The sequence below is a fragment of the Neoarius graeffei genome, chromosome 22, assembly GCF_027579695.1.
Source record: "Neoarius graeffei isolate fNeoGra1 chromosome 22, fNeoGra1.pri, whole genome shotgun sequence".
In the NCBI taxonomy this organism is placed as follows: Eukaryota; Metazoa; Chordata; class Actinopteri; order Siluriformes; family Ariidae; genus Neoarius; species Neoarius graeffei.
The window spans coordinates 3,322,605-3,340,133 of NC_083590.1; the positions used below are offsets into that span (position 1 = coordinate 3,322,605).

The 17,529-nt window shown below is 43.6% G+C and overlaps 1 protein-coding gene across 3 annotated transcripts in view; it reads left to right on the top strand.

The window, feature by feature from the left end:
- Positions 1-2,171: 2,171 nt before the first annotated feature.
- The window catches only part of tcf20 (transcription factor 20), a 35,552-nt gene continuing 20,194 nt past the window's right edge, over positions 2,172-17,529 (top strand). For 2 of the 3 annotated variants that reach the window (XM_060904200.1, XM_060904202.1), the window contains exons 1-2: positions 2,172-2,662; positions 9,676-17,473. In XM_060904200.1, the coding sequence (XP_060760183.1) occupies positions 10,547-17,473 (6,927 nt within the window). In that variant the 5' untranslated portion in view covers positions 2,172-2,662; positions 9,676-10,546. Of the gene's footprint in view, positions 2,663-6,695; positions 6,822-9,675; positions 17,474-17,529 lie in introns of those variants that run through there. The other variant, XM_060904201.1, reaches the window with a different exon arrangement.

Consider the following 17,529-nt stretch of genomic DNA (forward strand, 5'->3'; position numbering starts at 1 on the left):
AGACGCCGCCTTCTGTGTAGAATCATACGTCATCCTCGCCGCCATATTGGATAGGTCAAAGCGGAGAATAAAGATTCATGTGCTGCGTTTAACTGTACCAACAGGTTTACCGTCCAAACAAGATCACATGGGATTACCTTTCACAGGTGAGAAACAACAAATTAATCCATCAACGTGTAGCATTCAATTTATTCCGGACCATTAAAGACGCCGCCTTCCGCGTAGAATCATATGTCATCCTCGCCGCCATATTGGATAGGTCAAAGCGGAGAATAAAGATTCATGTGCTGCGTTTAACTGTACCAACAGGTTTACCGTCCAAACGAGATCACATGGGATTACCTTTCACAGGTGAGAAACAACAAATTAATCCATCAACGTGTAGCATTCAATTTATTCCGGACCATTAAAGACGCCGCCTTCCGCGTAGAATCATACGTTATCCTCGCCACCATATTGGATAGGTCAACGCGGAGAATAAAGATTAGCTGCGTTTAACTGTACCAACAGGTTTGCCGTCCAAACGAGATCACATGGGATTACCTTTCACAGGTGAGACTGGAAAAATACCTTTCATTGTATTTGGTCATTATAATGTAATTTTACGAACAGATTTTCCTGACTTTGTGGCTAATATGAAGTCTCGCGCATAATAGTTTATGCGCATGCGTCCTTACTTCTTCTATTGTTCTGGTGTCTCTGAAGGGACCGTCTTACAGCGCCCCAGAGGTGTGGCATGTGTATTGCATCGTTTTCAGCAAAGCGTTGCATTGCCATATGGACCTGATATTTTACTGATCGTTGCCCATTTGGACGCGATATATTTTTAAATAACATCTCGTTGCCATTGTCGTGTGGATGTAGCCTTTGTGTAGTTATGATTGTCTTTAGGCTTGCCATCCTTCCACTTGCAAGTGGTAAGTGATATGCGCTGGGATCACACACACAGCGGCTCAGTCCCGAATCGTGGCTTGTGCACTTCACTCGCGCACTGTGTGAGCTGCGCAGGGCCGGAGTGCGCACCCTCCAGAGGGCACTCACTGTTCAGGGCGGAGTGATTTGGAGCGCAGGATGCCTGCGGAGCCGAGCGTTACGTGTATTGGTGTTGCTGTGTGCACGCGAATCGTGTATTGGTGTTGCTGTGTGCACACTAATCATTTTAAAAACGTTAATCTGATGATCCGCTGATACGGTCTAATGTAAATATGGGCTAAGGTGTCATTGAGGCATCATGTTAGTGTGGGTCACTGGAGGCTGGGTGTGAACGGCGAGTCATTAGAGTGATCAAAGGATTTCCCGTTAGGGTGATCAATGGCAAATTTAAGATGCCATTCCTCACTCAGTCTGGCAATCTGACTCTCTCTGCAAATTTAGGCATCTTAAAATGTTTTTATTAATGCCAAATAAAATATCCAGCACAAATTATATATGATAGACATAAATTAATAATTTATAAATTTTATTTTAAACACGTTTTTAGTTAGCGGGACTGCAGCTTATCACCGCTCCCGCCCGCGCCCGCATATGTGCACTCCCGCTCCTGTCCGCATATGTGCACTTCTGCTCCTGCCCGCGCCCGCAATGAGCTTTCAAAATTTGTCCCGCGCCGCACTGCTTTGCGGCGGGTCCCACGAGACTCCCGTGGGAGTGCAGGGCTCTACTGTGGGGGAAACCGGAGCACCCAGAGGAAACCCACGCAGACACGGGGAGAACATGCAAACTTCGCACAGAAAGGCCCTCGCCGGCCACGTTGCTCGAACCCGGACCTTCTTGCTATGAGGTGACAGTGCTAACCACTACACCACTGTGCCACCCCAAGAAGTTAACATTTGTACCCAAAATCAGAAATTTGCTGTATTTCTGGACTGCTTGACCCAGATTGCACACACCTTTCAATCACAGCTGTGTCAAAGTTTCTTGTTTCCAGATAAACTCAAAAAGTTGAAGATTGTGCTGTGCTCAGCTCCTGGCTCACAAACTATAGCAGCAGTTTCTTCCTGTAGTTATTTTCCCCACTTTATTCTGAATTTAGGGTTAAAAATGGTTTTGAATGGGGTCTGATGTAAAGCAGGCGGGAGGTGTGTGTGTGTGTGAGAGAGAGAGAGAGAGAGAGAGAGAGAGAGTGTGTGTGTGTGTGTGTGTGTGAGGCGGTCTTTTACTTGCAAAAAAGGGAAAGGAAAAGAAGGGGGAAAACTGTTAGGACGAAATCATCATGTCGTGTCCGTTATAAAAGCGTGTGTGTGATGTGAAAGTCAGAAACATTTCGCCTCGGTCGGTATGTATTAATTAAAGCAACAACAACAACAAAGAAAGAAAAGAAAAACAGAAAGAAAAGCAATGCGTGTAATGTTAAGCAGATGTATATAGGTGGGTTCACCTAAAGAGAGAGAGAGAGAGAGGAGGAGGAGGAGGGGGAGGGGGGCGGGGGTGCATGGACCTCACTGCCTATGGGACCTACAGGCACCCCGATAGGGTTCGTGTTTATTTTAGAACAAAAGGAAAAGGGGGATTATAGAGGAATAAAAGAGGCCCGGTGCGTGTGCGGGAGTGCGACGGGCCTCTCCGACAGTTTGTCCGCCGCCGCTTCGGGAACACGGTGACTGAAAAGCGGCGTGGCTTTGAACTCGAGTCCGGGGATTCACACTGCGCTCCGGGCCTCCAGGTATGCGCTTCAACAACGCCGCTTTCACTCACACGAAACATTTTTACTGACTAAATTATCATTTTAAAAACGACCTTACTTCAGAATATGCCGTTTATTTCCGACATATAAACCCTACTACAAGTAATAAACAGCACAGCGGTGAGTGAGTGAAGCTATCCGAGCTGCATCAGCTTTATTTTTCACCATCATCATCATCATCATCATCCTCTCTGTTTCTCTCTTGTTGTTATAACATTATCCTCCTTCTGTTATTACTATTATTATCATTTAAAAACGATTTCTGACACGTTTTGTTTGTGAACGAGGCGCTGAACATGGCTGAGGTGTTAAATATATCCCGCCGACTCGGTTGAGTTGGAGCTGCATTGTATTTAGCGTCTGCACAATAAGCACAGTTATGCTAGCTAACCTGCTAATTAGCTCATGCTAACTTCTGAGGGGTAGGAAGGAGGGATGATGAAAGCTAGCAAGAGGCAATAGTTTATTGTAAAAAAAAAAAAAAATTGGTAACGATTTAAAATCGAAAGGTAATTTGAGAAACCGTTTTGGCAGTGAGGAAAAGGCAGGGGCATTCCTGGGACTGGGGCAGTTTCCCTCCCTGTCAGGGTTGGAGTGGGGCAGCAGTGTGGTGACAGGACATGATGGGCAATCCTGAGGGAAACGCTAGTGTTGGGAAAAGGGACAGGTTTGCAGCTTTGTGTAGTGTTTGGAAAGTAGATATTGTAGATAAAGTATTCCAAAGGGCCGTTGAGGGAAAGGGGGTAGTTTGGTTGCTTGACTTGAGGGTAATGTGAATTAGAGAAGGGTGGATCAGAACACAGTGGTGTTTTACTAATGACCGGCTCACTGACTGACCAAAACTATAAACCACCTCAGATTTGTGTGATTTCGACAGTCTTTTATTATTCTGTAACGTGTTTGGGTAAAGGTTAGCCGTTCTCGATAGACCTCTGATTAAAGAAAATTACGTTCTTCCAGCAACATTGATCTTATGCAGAAAATGGGCTCGCATAAACAAACAAACCATGAGTACATAATATTAGCAGTGTTGTGCCTGAAAAACTTGTTTTAAAAGGTGAAAAAAAGGACCAGTTGGACTGCTCGTTCTTCGAGGCGGTAAGGATAATTTGTCTGTTCGTTAGTGTACACGGTAGCTTTGCAGCTCACTCTGCGAGAACCCGGGCATGCAGTCTGGTTAATTCATGTGATGACTTAAAAATAATTTCAGCTAATTCATAGCTGTCCCGTGAGTTTGGTGTCAGTGTATACCGTCCTCCTGTTAGTGGCTTTTCGATGGCCGCTCACACTCAGATTTTAGTCAGAGTGTTTAATTTCCCACACTGCCAGAACTTTGTCGTCAGCTGTCCTCCATCACATTACATCACTTTTTTTTTCTTTTTCCGTTTCCGGTTGAGAGTACGCTGTGCGCATTCTGGCTGCCGCTTCTCACCGGAGCTTTTTATTTTATTTTCTCTTTTGTTTTTCGTTTGAGTGTTTTGTCCGCCGGTTGCGCTGTAGCTACGGAACCAGTTTGGGTGTCGGTTCCCTCCAGGCCTTGGTTTGCCGTGGGTGACGCCTGTGCTCCTCGCTATGGACTGCAGTGAGCTCGTTGTTCATTTTAACATCAGGGTTGTCCAGTGCTCTGTGCAGTGGTGCTTCTGTGCTTGGCGCGGTGTTCCGAGCGATGTTGCTTGGTGGCATCGCGGCGGCTGTGCAGGCAGTTTGGGACATACCGGCGGTCTGCGTGGTGGTGCTTCTGTGCTCGCTGTGTGGATCCATGTTCCGGGCGGTGTTGCCCGGCGGTGTTGCAGCAGCTGTGCAGGCGGTGTGGGACTTGTTTTCATGCGCCTTTTGGTGGGACTGTGGCTGCTACATCATTGGAATGACATCCTGACCTTTATTTGATGGACTTTTTATTTATTTTTATTTTTTTACATTTTTTTCTCCTCCTCTCCCTTTTCTTATAATTGTAAAGTGATCTTGGGTATTGAGAAAGGCACTATATAAATTTAACTTATTATTATTATTATTATTATTATTATTATTATTACGCTCACTGGCCACTTTATTAAGAACACGCTTACATCCACCTGCTGTTTGATGCAGTTCTCTAATCAGCCGATCGCTTGATGCATCAAATCCTACAGATACAAATCAAGAGCTTCAGTTAATGTTCACAATGTTCAAACATCAGAATGGGAAAAATTGTGATCTCAAAGTGTGACTTTCTTTCACTGTGGTGTGGGTGTTGGTTTGAGCCAGATGGACTGGTTTGAGTATTTCAGAAACTCCTGATCTCCTCGGGTTTTCACACACAACAGTCTCTAGAGTTTACACAGAATGGTGTAGAAAACAAAAAACAACCACTGAGTGAATGACAGTTCTGTGGGTGGAAACAAACGCCTTGTTGATAAGAGAGGGTCAGAGGGAAATGGACAGATTGGTTCGAGCTTTTTTGCCAGGAAGGATATAGTAACTCATATAATCACTCTTTACAACCGTGGTGAGCAGAAAAGCATCTCAGCATGCAACAGCAGAAGAACACATTGGGTTCCACTCCTGCAGCCAAGAACAGGGATCTTAGGATCAACAACAAGTTCCTATTAAAGTGGCCGGTGAGTGTACATGTTATGTTATACAGTTTATGGCTGACAATTTCAGCCCACCACCGAACTGTTGTACAACAAAATCAGGCCAAAAAAACGTACCTTGTAAAGCTGTATTTTGGAAACAACCGTTTAAAAGGAAAGTTGTATAAAATGTAAATATAAAAAGAATGCGATGATTTGTAAACCTTGGGAACCTTGTATTTTAATTGAAAATAGGACAAAGACAACACATCAAATGTTGAAACTGAGAAACTTGTTGAAATCAAGTTTAAAATGAGCTTAAAGTTTTTAACACCTGATATGTTGCCTTTGTACTGTTTTAATGAAATATAGGGTTTCCATGATTTGCAAGTCATCGCGTTCTGTTTTTATTCATATTTTACCCAGAGTCCCAATGTTTTTTAGAGACAGGGTTGTTTTTACAACTCTCTCTCCACTCATGCATTAGGATAGACATGTTAATCATCTAAAATCTTTGTTGTCATTTGTCTGCTCTCGTTTGCCCAGTGTGTGATCTCACATCCAGCACCGGTGTCACTGAAAATGATGGGATGGCTGAAATAATGGTAGTGAATTACACAAACGGCAAGTTGATTACTAAGAAACCTGCATAACAATGTATATACAGACTATAACATGCTGTATTACTCTGTCAGTAACTTTTTAAAATCATGAATTCATTCATTTTCTATGCTGCTTATCCAGTGTGGGTCATGGGTGGGCTGGAGCCAATCTCAGCTGACATTAGGTGAGAGGTAGGGTACACCCTGGACAGATTAGGGCTGATACAGAGACTGACAGCCATTCGCACTCACAGGCTATTTAGATTAGCCAGTTGACCCAATCAACATGTCTTTGGACTGTGGGAGGAAACCAGAACTCCTGGAGGAAACCCACACAGACATGGGGGGAGAACATGCAAACTCCACACAGAGAGACCCCAGTCGGCTGGCAGGTTGGAACCCAGAACCTTCTTGCTGTGAGGTGACGGTGCTAACCACTGCACCACCATGCTGCCCTTCTGATTTAATCATTTGGGGATAATGAATGCTTCTATTGCTACTAATAATAATTACAGTTTTATCAATTAATATTTCTCCATGCAAGATTTCCATCATTCCATCATTATATATATATATATATATAATATATAAATATCGATATCGATACGGCGATATATCGCGATACTTTGTCTTCCGATTCAATATCGATACTCAAAATTTGAATATCGATATTTTTTCAAATAATAAATCATGTTTCAGACGGGTTGTAAATCCAGTACGACTTCCGCACCTCCGCTCCGCGAGGTGTCGCTGTGCCGCTCCCTCACTGCAAGTCACTCTTCATCTTCTCTTTTTTCCCCGGCGGTTGCAGTGAGGAAAAAAAAACAAGCAAGCATGGCTGTTAACGTAAACCTAGAGACGCCGCCGAACTTTAAGGCAGATGTTTGGAGGCACTTTGGATTCCAAAGGAAAGGAGAAAAAACAGTGAGCTGGACAAAGAGTATGCACTCTGCAAAACCTGTTTCGCTCCAATTAGATATTCAGGTAACACAACAAACTTGCGAACTTACTTAGCACGACACCACGCCGACATATTAGCTCAGCCGGAGCCGCTGAAACCCGACCCGAAGCAAACTACACTGGACAGCGCCAAAGTCCTCCCGTCTACTTCAGTGATGTGTGACTTACTGTAACTGTGAACTTAATTTTGTCATTTAAGGCCAAAGGCAAGAAGCTGCACTTTATTTTGCATTTTCAATTTTAGTGTGTGTGAGACACTGCATTTTATTTTGCGTATTTACTCTAAGTTCAGAAGAAACATGATTCACTGAGGTTTCAGTTCGGTTTCAGTGTGTGGACACTGACCCACACTGCACTTTGTTTCATATGTGCTCAGGGAGACTAAGATGCACACTGCACTTTTCAATGTGTTTCAGACAGTGTGTTGTTCCTACAAAATAAGCACAAGTTAAATGTTCTCAGGTATATGTTCTCAAGTTTACAAAGAACAAATTGATATTAGTGTTAGCACTGAAATGTATGTGCAGTCTGCAGTGCAAGTTTTAAGTTTTCATAAAACAATTTGATTCTGCTTGTTAAGCAGCACTGATGTGTCCATGCTTACAGAAAAGTTGAGAATACTAGCACAGAAATGGGAATTTTCTGTATGTTGTAGTGAAGCAACTCTTGGTTTTGCCAGCAGTGGAATAGAGACAAATATATGTCTGGCAAGAGTGTGTAGTTATGTATGTGAAATGTAATTTTACAGTGGTCAATAAATTCTGATTTTCTTCAGTGACACAGATATTGTGATGTGGTTGAAATTTCTTGCAATATATCGATTATCGCAGAATCGCTGTACCGTGATATTATCGTTATCGTGGGCAAAATATCGCCATAGTATCGTATCGTGAGGTATCTGGTGATACCCAGCCCTAATATATAAAATAGTGGCCTCCAGAGAAAGTGGTAGTAATATAAATGAAATATTTGATGTCACAACAATTAGAAAACTGAGAAAAGCTTTCGTGTAGTGAAGACTGAATCTCAGTGGAAAAGCTCAGAGTTATTGTCATTCTGCTGCAGAATTTCTGTAGCTGCAAGGCAGCGGCCATAAAGTAATCTGCGTTGTATAAGAGACAATGGACACGTGTCACAGGGCAGGTTCATGACTAATGACCCCATTAAAACGCCAAAGCTGCTCATTAGGGCCTGTGCTAATTAAATACCCATTCTATCGCTCTCTCTCTCTCTCTCTCTCTCTCTCTCTCTCTCTCTCTCTCTGTCTCTCACACACACACACACACACACACACACACACACACACTTTTTCATGTTTTTGTGCATGTTGCTACTGAGGTCATACTTAGTATTAATATCCGAATGGGTATTAATTCTCTGAACGTGCTTACTTAACTCCTGTTTATACTGCACCACTCGACAAAACAAAATAACTGCACTGAAATCAGTCACGCCACACCAACCACCACCGAATAATGGGGGCATGTAAAGCATATAAATATTTAAATAATATTGGCTGGCTTTCAGTGGTATGTCAGATATATCAGAGCCAGAGACTAGTAGCTGAATGGAATATATCAGATAGACCACGAGAAAAAGCCAGCCAATATTATTATTATTATTATTGTTATTATTATTATACATACACACTCTCTTCATATTAGCATTCTCGAAGGCCAACACTAGCTTACCCGCGACTCGGTGCTGTTAGTGTGGCAGTGAATTCACCTTCCCGCCGGTGTAGCATTCATCAATAGTGTTAGCGAAGGCCAACGCTAGCGCAGTCAAGCCAGTGTTACCGAGAGCCCCTAGCACAGGCTAACAACCAAGAAACTAAGATTTCTGTGTCTAGACTCTTCTTCCATGCTGCATGCTCGCCACAGTATTTTTCGCTCAGACTGGAGGATTCATTTCCCTGTGTAATTTACTGGGTTACTTTTAAAATCAACATCGACAGCTACACACAACGGCGCAAACTGGCAGCTAAAATTCTCTCAAAATCTTCTGTTTTTAATGACGCAAACCTTGCAGCCATGCTTGTTTACAAATTGTCACAGTTGCTTGCTAGCACTTAAGTTTTACCTCTCCGACATGTGACGTCGTGTTGTCGCGACAGCATGCAATATTGTAACAATAGCTCATTCTCCATTGGGTAGAGTGACATAATACACGTAGAATAAGCGATATGCTAACAATATTGCATGCTATCAAACCAAACGAATGAAACCCACTAGAAGGGAATAAAACACGTTTTGATTCCATCTAAAACGTGTCCTGATAATAATTACTTTTATTTGGCGGAGCACGGACAAACTTGTCAATTGTCAGTTAATAATATTTTACATTAAGATTTCGTCAGTTAGATAACATGAGTAACACGAACTCATATTAACTGAAAGTTTTGTTAGAACAGTAAACCAAATAAATCCAATAATCCATGCTTGAATTAATCAGTGTTAATGAAGTTAGTAAAAACCTTTTTACAGTTGTTAACCGGAAAGATTCATATCTGAGGTCTGCAGTGCAAGTTCCAATATTTATACCTGAAAGCCAAAATTCAGTAAGTAATCAATATTTAGGAACATGCTGTAATTTAATCTTTGGTAATGTATGTGGATTTATTTTTATGAATGTAATAAATACTAAACGCAGGTGAAATTCATTAAAGTTTAGATAAATGTCAGCTAATCCGGTTGTTAACTTTGTTGCTTTGTTATTACTTCTGACCCATTAATTACTAAACTTGATCATTTGTTCAGGTTAAATGCAGCACATCTATGTACATTTAATGTACAATTAATAGTACATTAAATAGTAAATTCTCACTGCAGTAAAGTAACATTACTAATTTTCTCTCTTTTGCTTTTTTTTTTTCCAGATATCTTGCTTATAAAATCAAATGATGGGAATAAAATGGACATAAGGACTTTGCCAAACCAAAGTTTGGAGCATGTGATAGAAAAAGCGGGCTGAGAATAATGACCAGAACTCCACCGGACTACATACTGAAAAAACTCTAAGTCAGAAACAGTTTTAAAAGGAAAACGTCAAATATTTGTGCAAAGATGACCACCAGGGACCAGTGACTTTCTTATTGTTCCCATGAAGCAGAGGAGATGAACGATGATGAGCAGAAAAGAAGTGCATACATAAAGTATTAATTCTAAAATAAGAATTAAGAGCGTTAGTGGAATCTTGCACCGTTGTGATGAGGAGTTTTGCTGATTGTTGTATTTTGCTACATGAACTGCATCTTTAGCTATGCTGAGATAAAAATGCTGAAAATCGCCCACAACTGACTTCTTCAGCACGATGAAGAAAAATTAAAACTGCACTTTTGGTTACACTTTTTTTCTGCACTTAGCCCATTTCTTGGCTAGGAAGTCTTTGCTATTCATGTCATGTCTGTTTTTTTGCACAAGGACGCATCTAGTACCAACCTGGTATGACTACAATTTGGAAATGATGACACCGGTTCATCTGAATGGATGTGACTGCTGCTAAGTTCATCACCATCACATCCTTTGATTTTTACATCAAAAGTTTTCTTTTGCCCCTTTTCTGTTCGAATTCTATCTGTTGCTGCTACAATTGTGATTATTTCATCCATCAGCTACAACCTGTTGTGCAACGTTGAACATTTTTTTTTTTACACAATTTCAGCATTCCTTTGTTTTAGCTTTTCTTTTTTAATGGTCTTAAGCAATTGCTTACCAAAACACTAAAAACACACACACACACAAAAAAAAATGCAGAACTTTTCCAATAGTCCTGCCACTCTGCCTCCAGGATTTCCCAGCAGAGGTGGAAACTTGGTTGGTTCCCCATATCCACCCCACATATCAGATCCTCAGATATCTCCAAGGACTATTGAAGATTATGCTGCCATGCAGCAATCGCAGTCTATCCTCCAAAGTCATGGGCAGCACCCACACCTACGTGGGCAGCAGCACCCTGGACAAGCGTCCCACATCCATGGCTATGGATCCAGGCGAGGTGCTGTAGAGATACCACAGGCTGCTGGAAGCAGTAGCACCTCATACCGAAAGGAAAGTATGGACTATTATTTTTCAGTGAGTGGCCGAGACAGGAACAGAAGAGGAGGAGGGGGTTTTGGAGCAGGCTTTGGGTACTCGAACATGGAATACCAGTACAGACATGTTTCTGGGTCTGGGCCGTCCTCGGGCATGATGTCCCCTTACCCCATGGACTACAGTACTGGTGCTGCTACTGGTAGTAGTAGTAGTGGTAATAGTAATAGCAGTGGGAGTGGTTCATTTTCGCCCACACAGCAGTTTAGTATGGCCCAGAATGCATCGATGCAGCCAGTTACAGGTGCTGAAATGCACCAGCGTCAACATAGCCAAAAATACCCATCACATCAGGGGTTACATCAAGGTCATCGGGCCTATTCTCTGGCTGGACACAGAATACCGTCTCACTTTGGGCACTACCCTCCTCTTAATGTGCCCACAGCATCGGTTGGAATGTACAACTCTCCGCCACAAAGGTATGAGATGAGCAGTGGAAACGTGGACTCCAAAATCAATTCACCCACTCACTCCAAACCAAACACCACTCCAGGTTCTGCAGCTTCAAACAACTCTGGGCACCAAGAGAATGCAGGACAGAGCTACCCCACTCCCAACCATCCACCTTATTCACCTCAGTCTCATCCTGTTCCTAAACATGTCTCTCGTCGCACTCTACAGCATAATCTTGGAGCAGCCTATGATGCCCCATTGAAGATGCAGCATGCACCTCCTGGCCTCACACACCCTAAAAACCATCAGTCTTCTGTGTCTTTAAGTCCTGCTGCACCACATCATGCCTCTCAGGACATTTCCAAATCTCCCATGCAGTCCCAAAACCAACAGACTCAAATTAATCAAAATTTCAGCCCAATTTCTAATCCATCTCCTGTTCCATCTGCAGTCCACTCTCCAAGCTGCAGCTCCTCCTCCTCCCCACTGACGGGTGTTTCAGAAGGGCTGGGCAGTTCTGCATCATTGCACTCCTCACTTTTAAATCCGCGCAGCAGTCACAGCCATATTAGAGCCCAACATACCATGCCACAGCTTAGCCCAACTCCTAGTTCTAATAGCAGTATTAGTAGCTGTGGTAGTGTAATGAGCTCTGCTGTTAATCAGAATCGAGTAGGAGTGGGTCTACGGGGTGGACAACGGGAAGAAACCTCATCATCCCTGTACACACAGGATAAGCTCTCGCAAGACCCTGGACTGAATAGTCTCAATGCCCTCACATCCCAAGTGGCTAATTTGCCCAACACAGTACAGCATACAATGCTAACAGACACTGTGCTCTCTCAGAAGAAAAGAAGAGATACTACACATCAGCCTCACTTACAGCAGACAGTTAGCAATCAGCAGAAACATAGAAATGCTAGTGCTGCTGGTCGAAGCACAGTAAATGAAGAAAGTGGAGATGTTTTGGCATCTGAGCCAGAGGAGGCAAGTAAGAATCACAGTGACCATTCAGAACATGAAAAAGTGAGGCAACCAGATGGATTTAACATCGAATCTAAACCTGCCAACTACTACTCAGCAACTTCGAATCAGACACAAACTCAGACAGGACAAAGTCGTCCTGGTCGGCATCTACAAATGGATGAAAGAGTCACAGAGGGGTCAGTCAAACAATCATTTAGTCAGGGTGCAAAACCTTTTTCACAGATTAAGGCCCCAGATGCCCAAACTCAGTCATCCTCGTCTCCACCCTGTGTTCCTCCAGAACCAAGCCCAAATGCGTCTTCTGGTGCACCTGCTCCCTCAGCCTCATCATCCGCTACATCCTCTCCTACTCATTCTGTACAATCAAATTGTGTAATTGAACCTGATCTTGGTCACAGTGATGACAAAACTGGACTGAAGGAGAAAAAGACTTCAGATATGAAAGATGAAAAAAACACAGTTAAACATGAAGAGACTTCTCATCAAGAGCTGGATAATGGAAAAAATACTCAGACCTTGGCCACTGTAAAGGTGGAACAAACATGTCCAGCTGAACAAAATGAGAATGAGAAGGATGACAAGAAAAACAACACGCAGCATTTTCTCAGTAGAACTTTAAACACTTCAGAACAGTCCAATGCTGGAGTTGGTGTTATTGTTTCTGCACGTTCTGAACAAAGTCCTGAGGGACTTAAGCAAACAGAGGTTACATCTCACCATGGCACTTCATCAGACATGGGCAAGCTCAGCTATCCTGAGGAGAAACATTCCATAAACGTGTTTAGGGATTCTGGGAATCACAATGGAGAAGGGGAAATTGGCATGGAAACATTCACAGCACACTATGATGTTTCCCCTAAAACTGAGTTTGGGCAAAATGTGTCCTCAAATCACTGTCATTCTGGTTCTTACAAATATTGCAATCCTGAAATGCCATACAATGCTTGCATGGGTGCAAAGATCAAGGTGCGAGCTGGACCAGGGAGTGGAATAGGTGCAAACAGATACCAAGACTACAATCAGCCGCAGCCTAACTTTGGTTATTTGTCTAGAAAAGATGTTGGTGTTCTAGGAGTAATGGGAAAAAGTGTTGTAGGATCAAGAGGTCAGGATAGTAATTCGCACTTGCAGCAACCATATCCCAGTCTTTTACAAGAAGTCCTCCAAGGCTATCATTTAGATCGGCGCTATTGCCGTCCTGAACAAACATCTGGTAGTCATCATCAACCTCCAAATGTGTCCCAGCATCACTACCATACTAGACTCCCCTACCGTATGACTGAGAACATGAGGCCTCATGAAATGGACCAATCAGCAATGGGTAGTGCCAGTATTCATCAACAAATGGCTACAGGAAAGCATCACTCTCAAAATCAGGGACCAGACCATGAGATGGGCCTTGGTCTTCTTCATCCCTCTTGGGATTCTGAAGCACAAAGGCCTAAGGGGGGTCAAGGAATCTCATCAGATAAGGGTACAATTACTATGTCTCCCAGCCATTCCACCCATATACAGCAGTCCTCGGATCCTTCAACAGTAACTCCTCCTAAGCACATTAACTTGGCAGACTATTCCTTGCCCCACAGAAAAACCCCAAGCCTGGCTACGCCTTCTGCTGTCCAGCAGTTGCTTTTACAAGAGTCTGACCAAGAATTATCTCATAATGCAGAATCGATAAATCAGACCCAATCTCAGATGTCCTTATCTTCAGAAAGGCGCTCAGTAATCTGTGATGTATCTCCATCACGGCGGACCACTTCAGAGAAAGAAAGAAGTCACTGTGGGATGTCTGGTTCTTCTGTCATTCAGCACCCCCACTCATCCTCTGTACTGAGTGAGCAAGGGTGCACTAAGGAGGATGTAAAAGATAAAGAGCATGAATTGGAAAAGGCTTCTAAGATAAACTCCAAAGAACTTGGAAAACAACTTGGAGATGGACACAGTGTGATTTCACCCAAGGAAGAGCCTAGTAAGTCTTTGCATGCACCTGTGGAAGTTAATTCTGACTTACATAGACAGAGTGGTGGAAAAGGGATTATCGATTCCTCCAGCAATGCCTTATATCACTCTAAAATTTCCTCTAATGCCCTTTCGTCATCACCCAGATGCAAACCTTATTCCCAGGCTGTTGATGGATCCTCTGCAGGTTTTTCTGCTTATGGTTTTAGTGATACAACTGATGGACCCAAAATGAATGCTCATCATCCCTCTCACAATTCATTCCATTCATTATCATCTCCAAGTCACATCCCACCCCCAGTTAACAAATTACAAGCATATTCTCACCATGTCCCTCTTCAGCACACACATGGCATCAGTGACCGATTTGACTGGTCAACCAGCAGTAATAGATATAAAGATGTTTCCATCCATCATAATTCTTCCCAGAATCCTGACCAGAAATTATCAAGACAACACTCATACCCTGGCTCTCACTATGATGTGAAACTGTGGGAGTCCTATGCTGAAAAAGAAGGAACTGGAAACCAGCAACTGCACTCTTTGGTTCCTTCTCACAAGTCTGGCTCTGTACCAACCAGTGGTCCCAAGCCCCTGGAGGCAGATGTTAACCAAGGGATTACAGAAGATTCAATAAAGTCATTCCATCCACCTGTAGCTACTGGTTCGGGCAGTTCAGGCAGCAGTATTATTACCCCAAGTATTCACCAAGGACATCGACAAAGCAAAACTGGGGGGGCAGCAGAAACTAACCCATTAATGATGAGGAGGAGAGTTCGCTCTTTCATTTCTCCAATTCCTGCCAAGAGGCAGCATCAGGATTTTTCTGGCAACAGAGGTGTGTCATCTCATCACTCTCCGGTAGCCCATTCTGAATCTAGGCCCGTAAATGACAGTGATTCAAGCAGTCTGGACTCTCGTCCTAAACTAGCTTCCCCTAACACACCATTTCAAGCACCAAGTGCTAACTCACCCCCACAGGCAAAAACAAAGTTTCTACCACCAAGAAAGGGACGGGGATTAAAACTGGAAGCAATAGTTCAAAAAATCACTCCAAATAAAAAAGCCAGTTACAGTAACAGCTTTGCAGATGCTGATTATTCAGATGCATCACGTTACAGTTCTGATATACCTGACCCAGAAATTGGTGCACCCTTCTCTAGTGCATCTCACAGAGAAAGTGGTTGTCTACCTTACCTTGATGAAGCTCATTCCTTAGATGATATTTTGCCCTACAGACCGGAAGATGCGTACTCTTGTGATTCTCAAGTTCTCAAACAGGGTGTGACTGGGTCAAGTGGTACTACCCTGCGAAATTTGCCAACAGACTTTGACTTTGGGTTAGGCACTGCTGGATCTTCAGGACCTGGGACCGACGAAGGTGATAAGGATGAGTTTACACTATTAGGACCCCTTCCCCCACCACCTCCATTGCCTCGTCCTGTGCAAGGTTCCCCTCCACCTTCCTCATCCGCATTGTCTGATATACAACAATTTACTAACACTTACCAGCAGCTGGAGACAAGACGAGGAGAGCAGTCTGCTGCTAACCTACTGAGGCAGAAACTTCAGGAGACTGGCATGGGTTTTGATGATTATCCTGGAGGGGATTTCTATGGAGCAACCCCACCCCATAGCCAAAGTCCAGGACACCACCTTCTGTCCAGACCTACACAGCATGAGCTAGCCTCACCAAGAGCGATAGCTTCAGACACCAAACTACAAGAGAACTTTGTTCCCAAAGGTTATTTCCCTTCAGGCAAAAAGAAGGGACGACCTGTGGGAAGTGTAAATAAACAAAAACGTGTACAAGTCCAAGTACAGAGTGCCACCTCCAATGTAACGTCAGCTCCTCATACTCCTCCTGCTGGTTCTGTTACTGCTACTCCTCAACCTGCATCAAATTCCAGCTTGGCAGGAGAAGCAGTCATAACAACAGCAACCTTACCTGAACAGAAACCTTGTCCCTCTCTGGATCTTGCTATGCAGAGCCAACCAGTAAAGGAGGAGATGGAGGGCGAGGATAATCAGCCTGAGGTGGAAATGAAACCGATAAAACACAGGCAGAGAAAAAGTAAAGAGGGGAATGAAGGAACTGGCTCAAAAAGCAGACAGTGGAGGAAAAGTAGAGGAATGACTTCTAAAGATGAGCTGGATTCTCAGACTGTTGGTGTGGGAAATGCAGGAACTTTGCAAGATATGAGGAAAAACGTTTTCTCACCATATGTACACGTTGAAAGGAAGATAACTGAGATTGGTGCTGTGTGTACAGTAGTCAATTCCGAAGATGAGAAATCTAAAGGAGGAGGCAAAAATGGTGGTTCTGGGGTTGATATCATCTCAAACGTTTCTCTGATATCCCAGGTGGTTAGAAAAGAGAGGGAAGTTGAGAGGATGCAGGAAAAAGGGAATGATGAGCCAGATGATTCCGTTATGCAGTCAGGAAAGTCGCTTCCCACATCTGGATATGTTCTCCCAGGCCCTGTGATGTCTGAGGCTGGGCACACTGGTCGTTTGTTGTGTTGCCTTTGCCAGAAATGGGCAAATTACAAGAATCTTGGGGATCTCTATGGTCCTTTCTACCCAGCTGATTATGCTGCCAAATTCCCGAAGAATCAACCCCAAGTTCGACAGATCTTGTCAAACACTGGGGCAGCCAATGCAGGGTCAAATCCACCTTCTGTGTCAACAGAATTGACTGTCCCAGACGTTCAGTCTGTGTATCTTCCAGACATCAGTTTAGCAGACACCAGTAGTTCAGTAAGTCAACCCACAAACCCAGTGTCCCCTGCAGTGAGTGAAAACCTGCCATGTCTCAGTACCACCACCAAGGCACCAGAGCAAAACTGGAATCTGATGCCAGAGGGGGCACTTATTACGTTAGGCCCACCTGAACTAGAGAACGAGCTGACCCAGAGAAGACAGCAGAAAGCAGATGATGTGCAGCAACGGCCACAACATCGAAAGCTGACTTCTCATCCACGTTTCAAGAGGAGACATAAATCTAGTGAGGACTTGCCCCGCACGATTCCAATTAACAGCAAAGCTTCACTGCCTTTCCAGCCTCCACCACCCAGCCTTGATTCCTTGGGACCTTTGGCTCAACTTGCTCAGCTCCCATTGGTGCCCTTAGATCCAAAGGAGCTTTGGGTCCATGAAAGTTGCATCGTGTGGACTAGTGGTGTTTACCTGGTCAACGGGAAATTGTATGGTCTCCAGGAGGCGCTAGATGGTGCCAGAGAAACAGTGAGTTGATGTGATGTATTTTGTATACCTATGTGCCTTCCATGAATAGTTGAAGA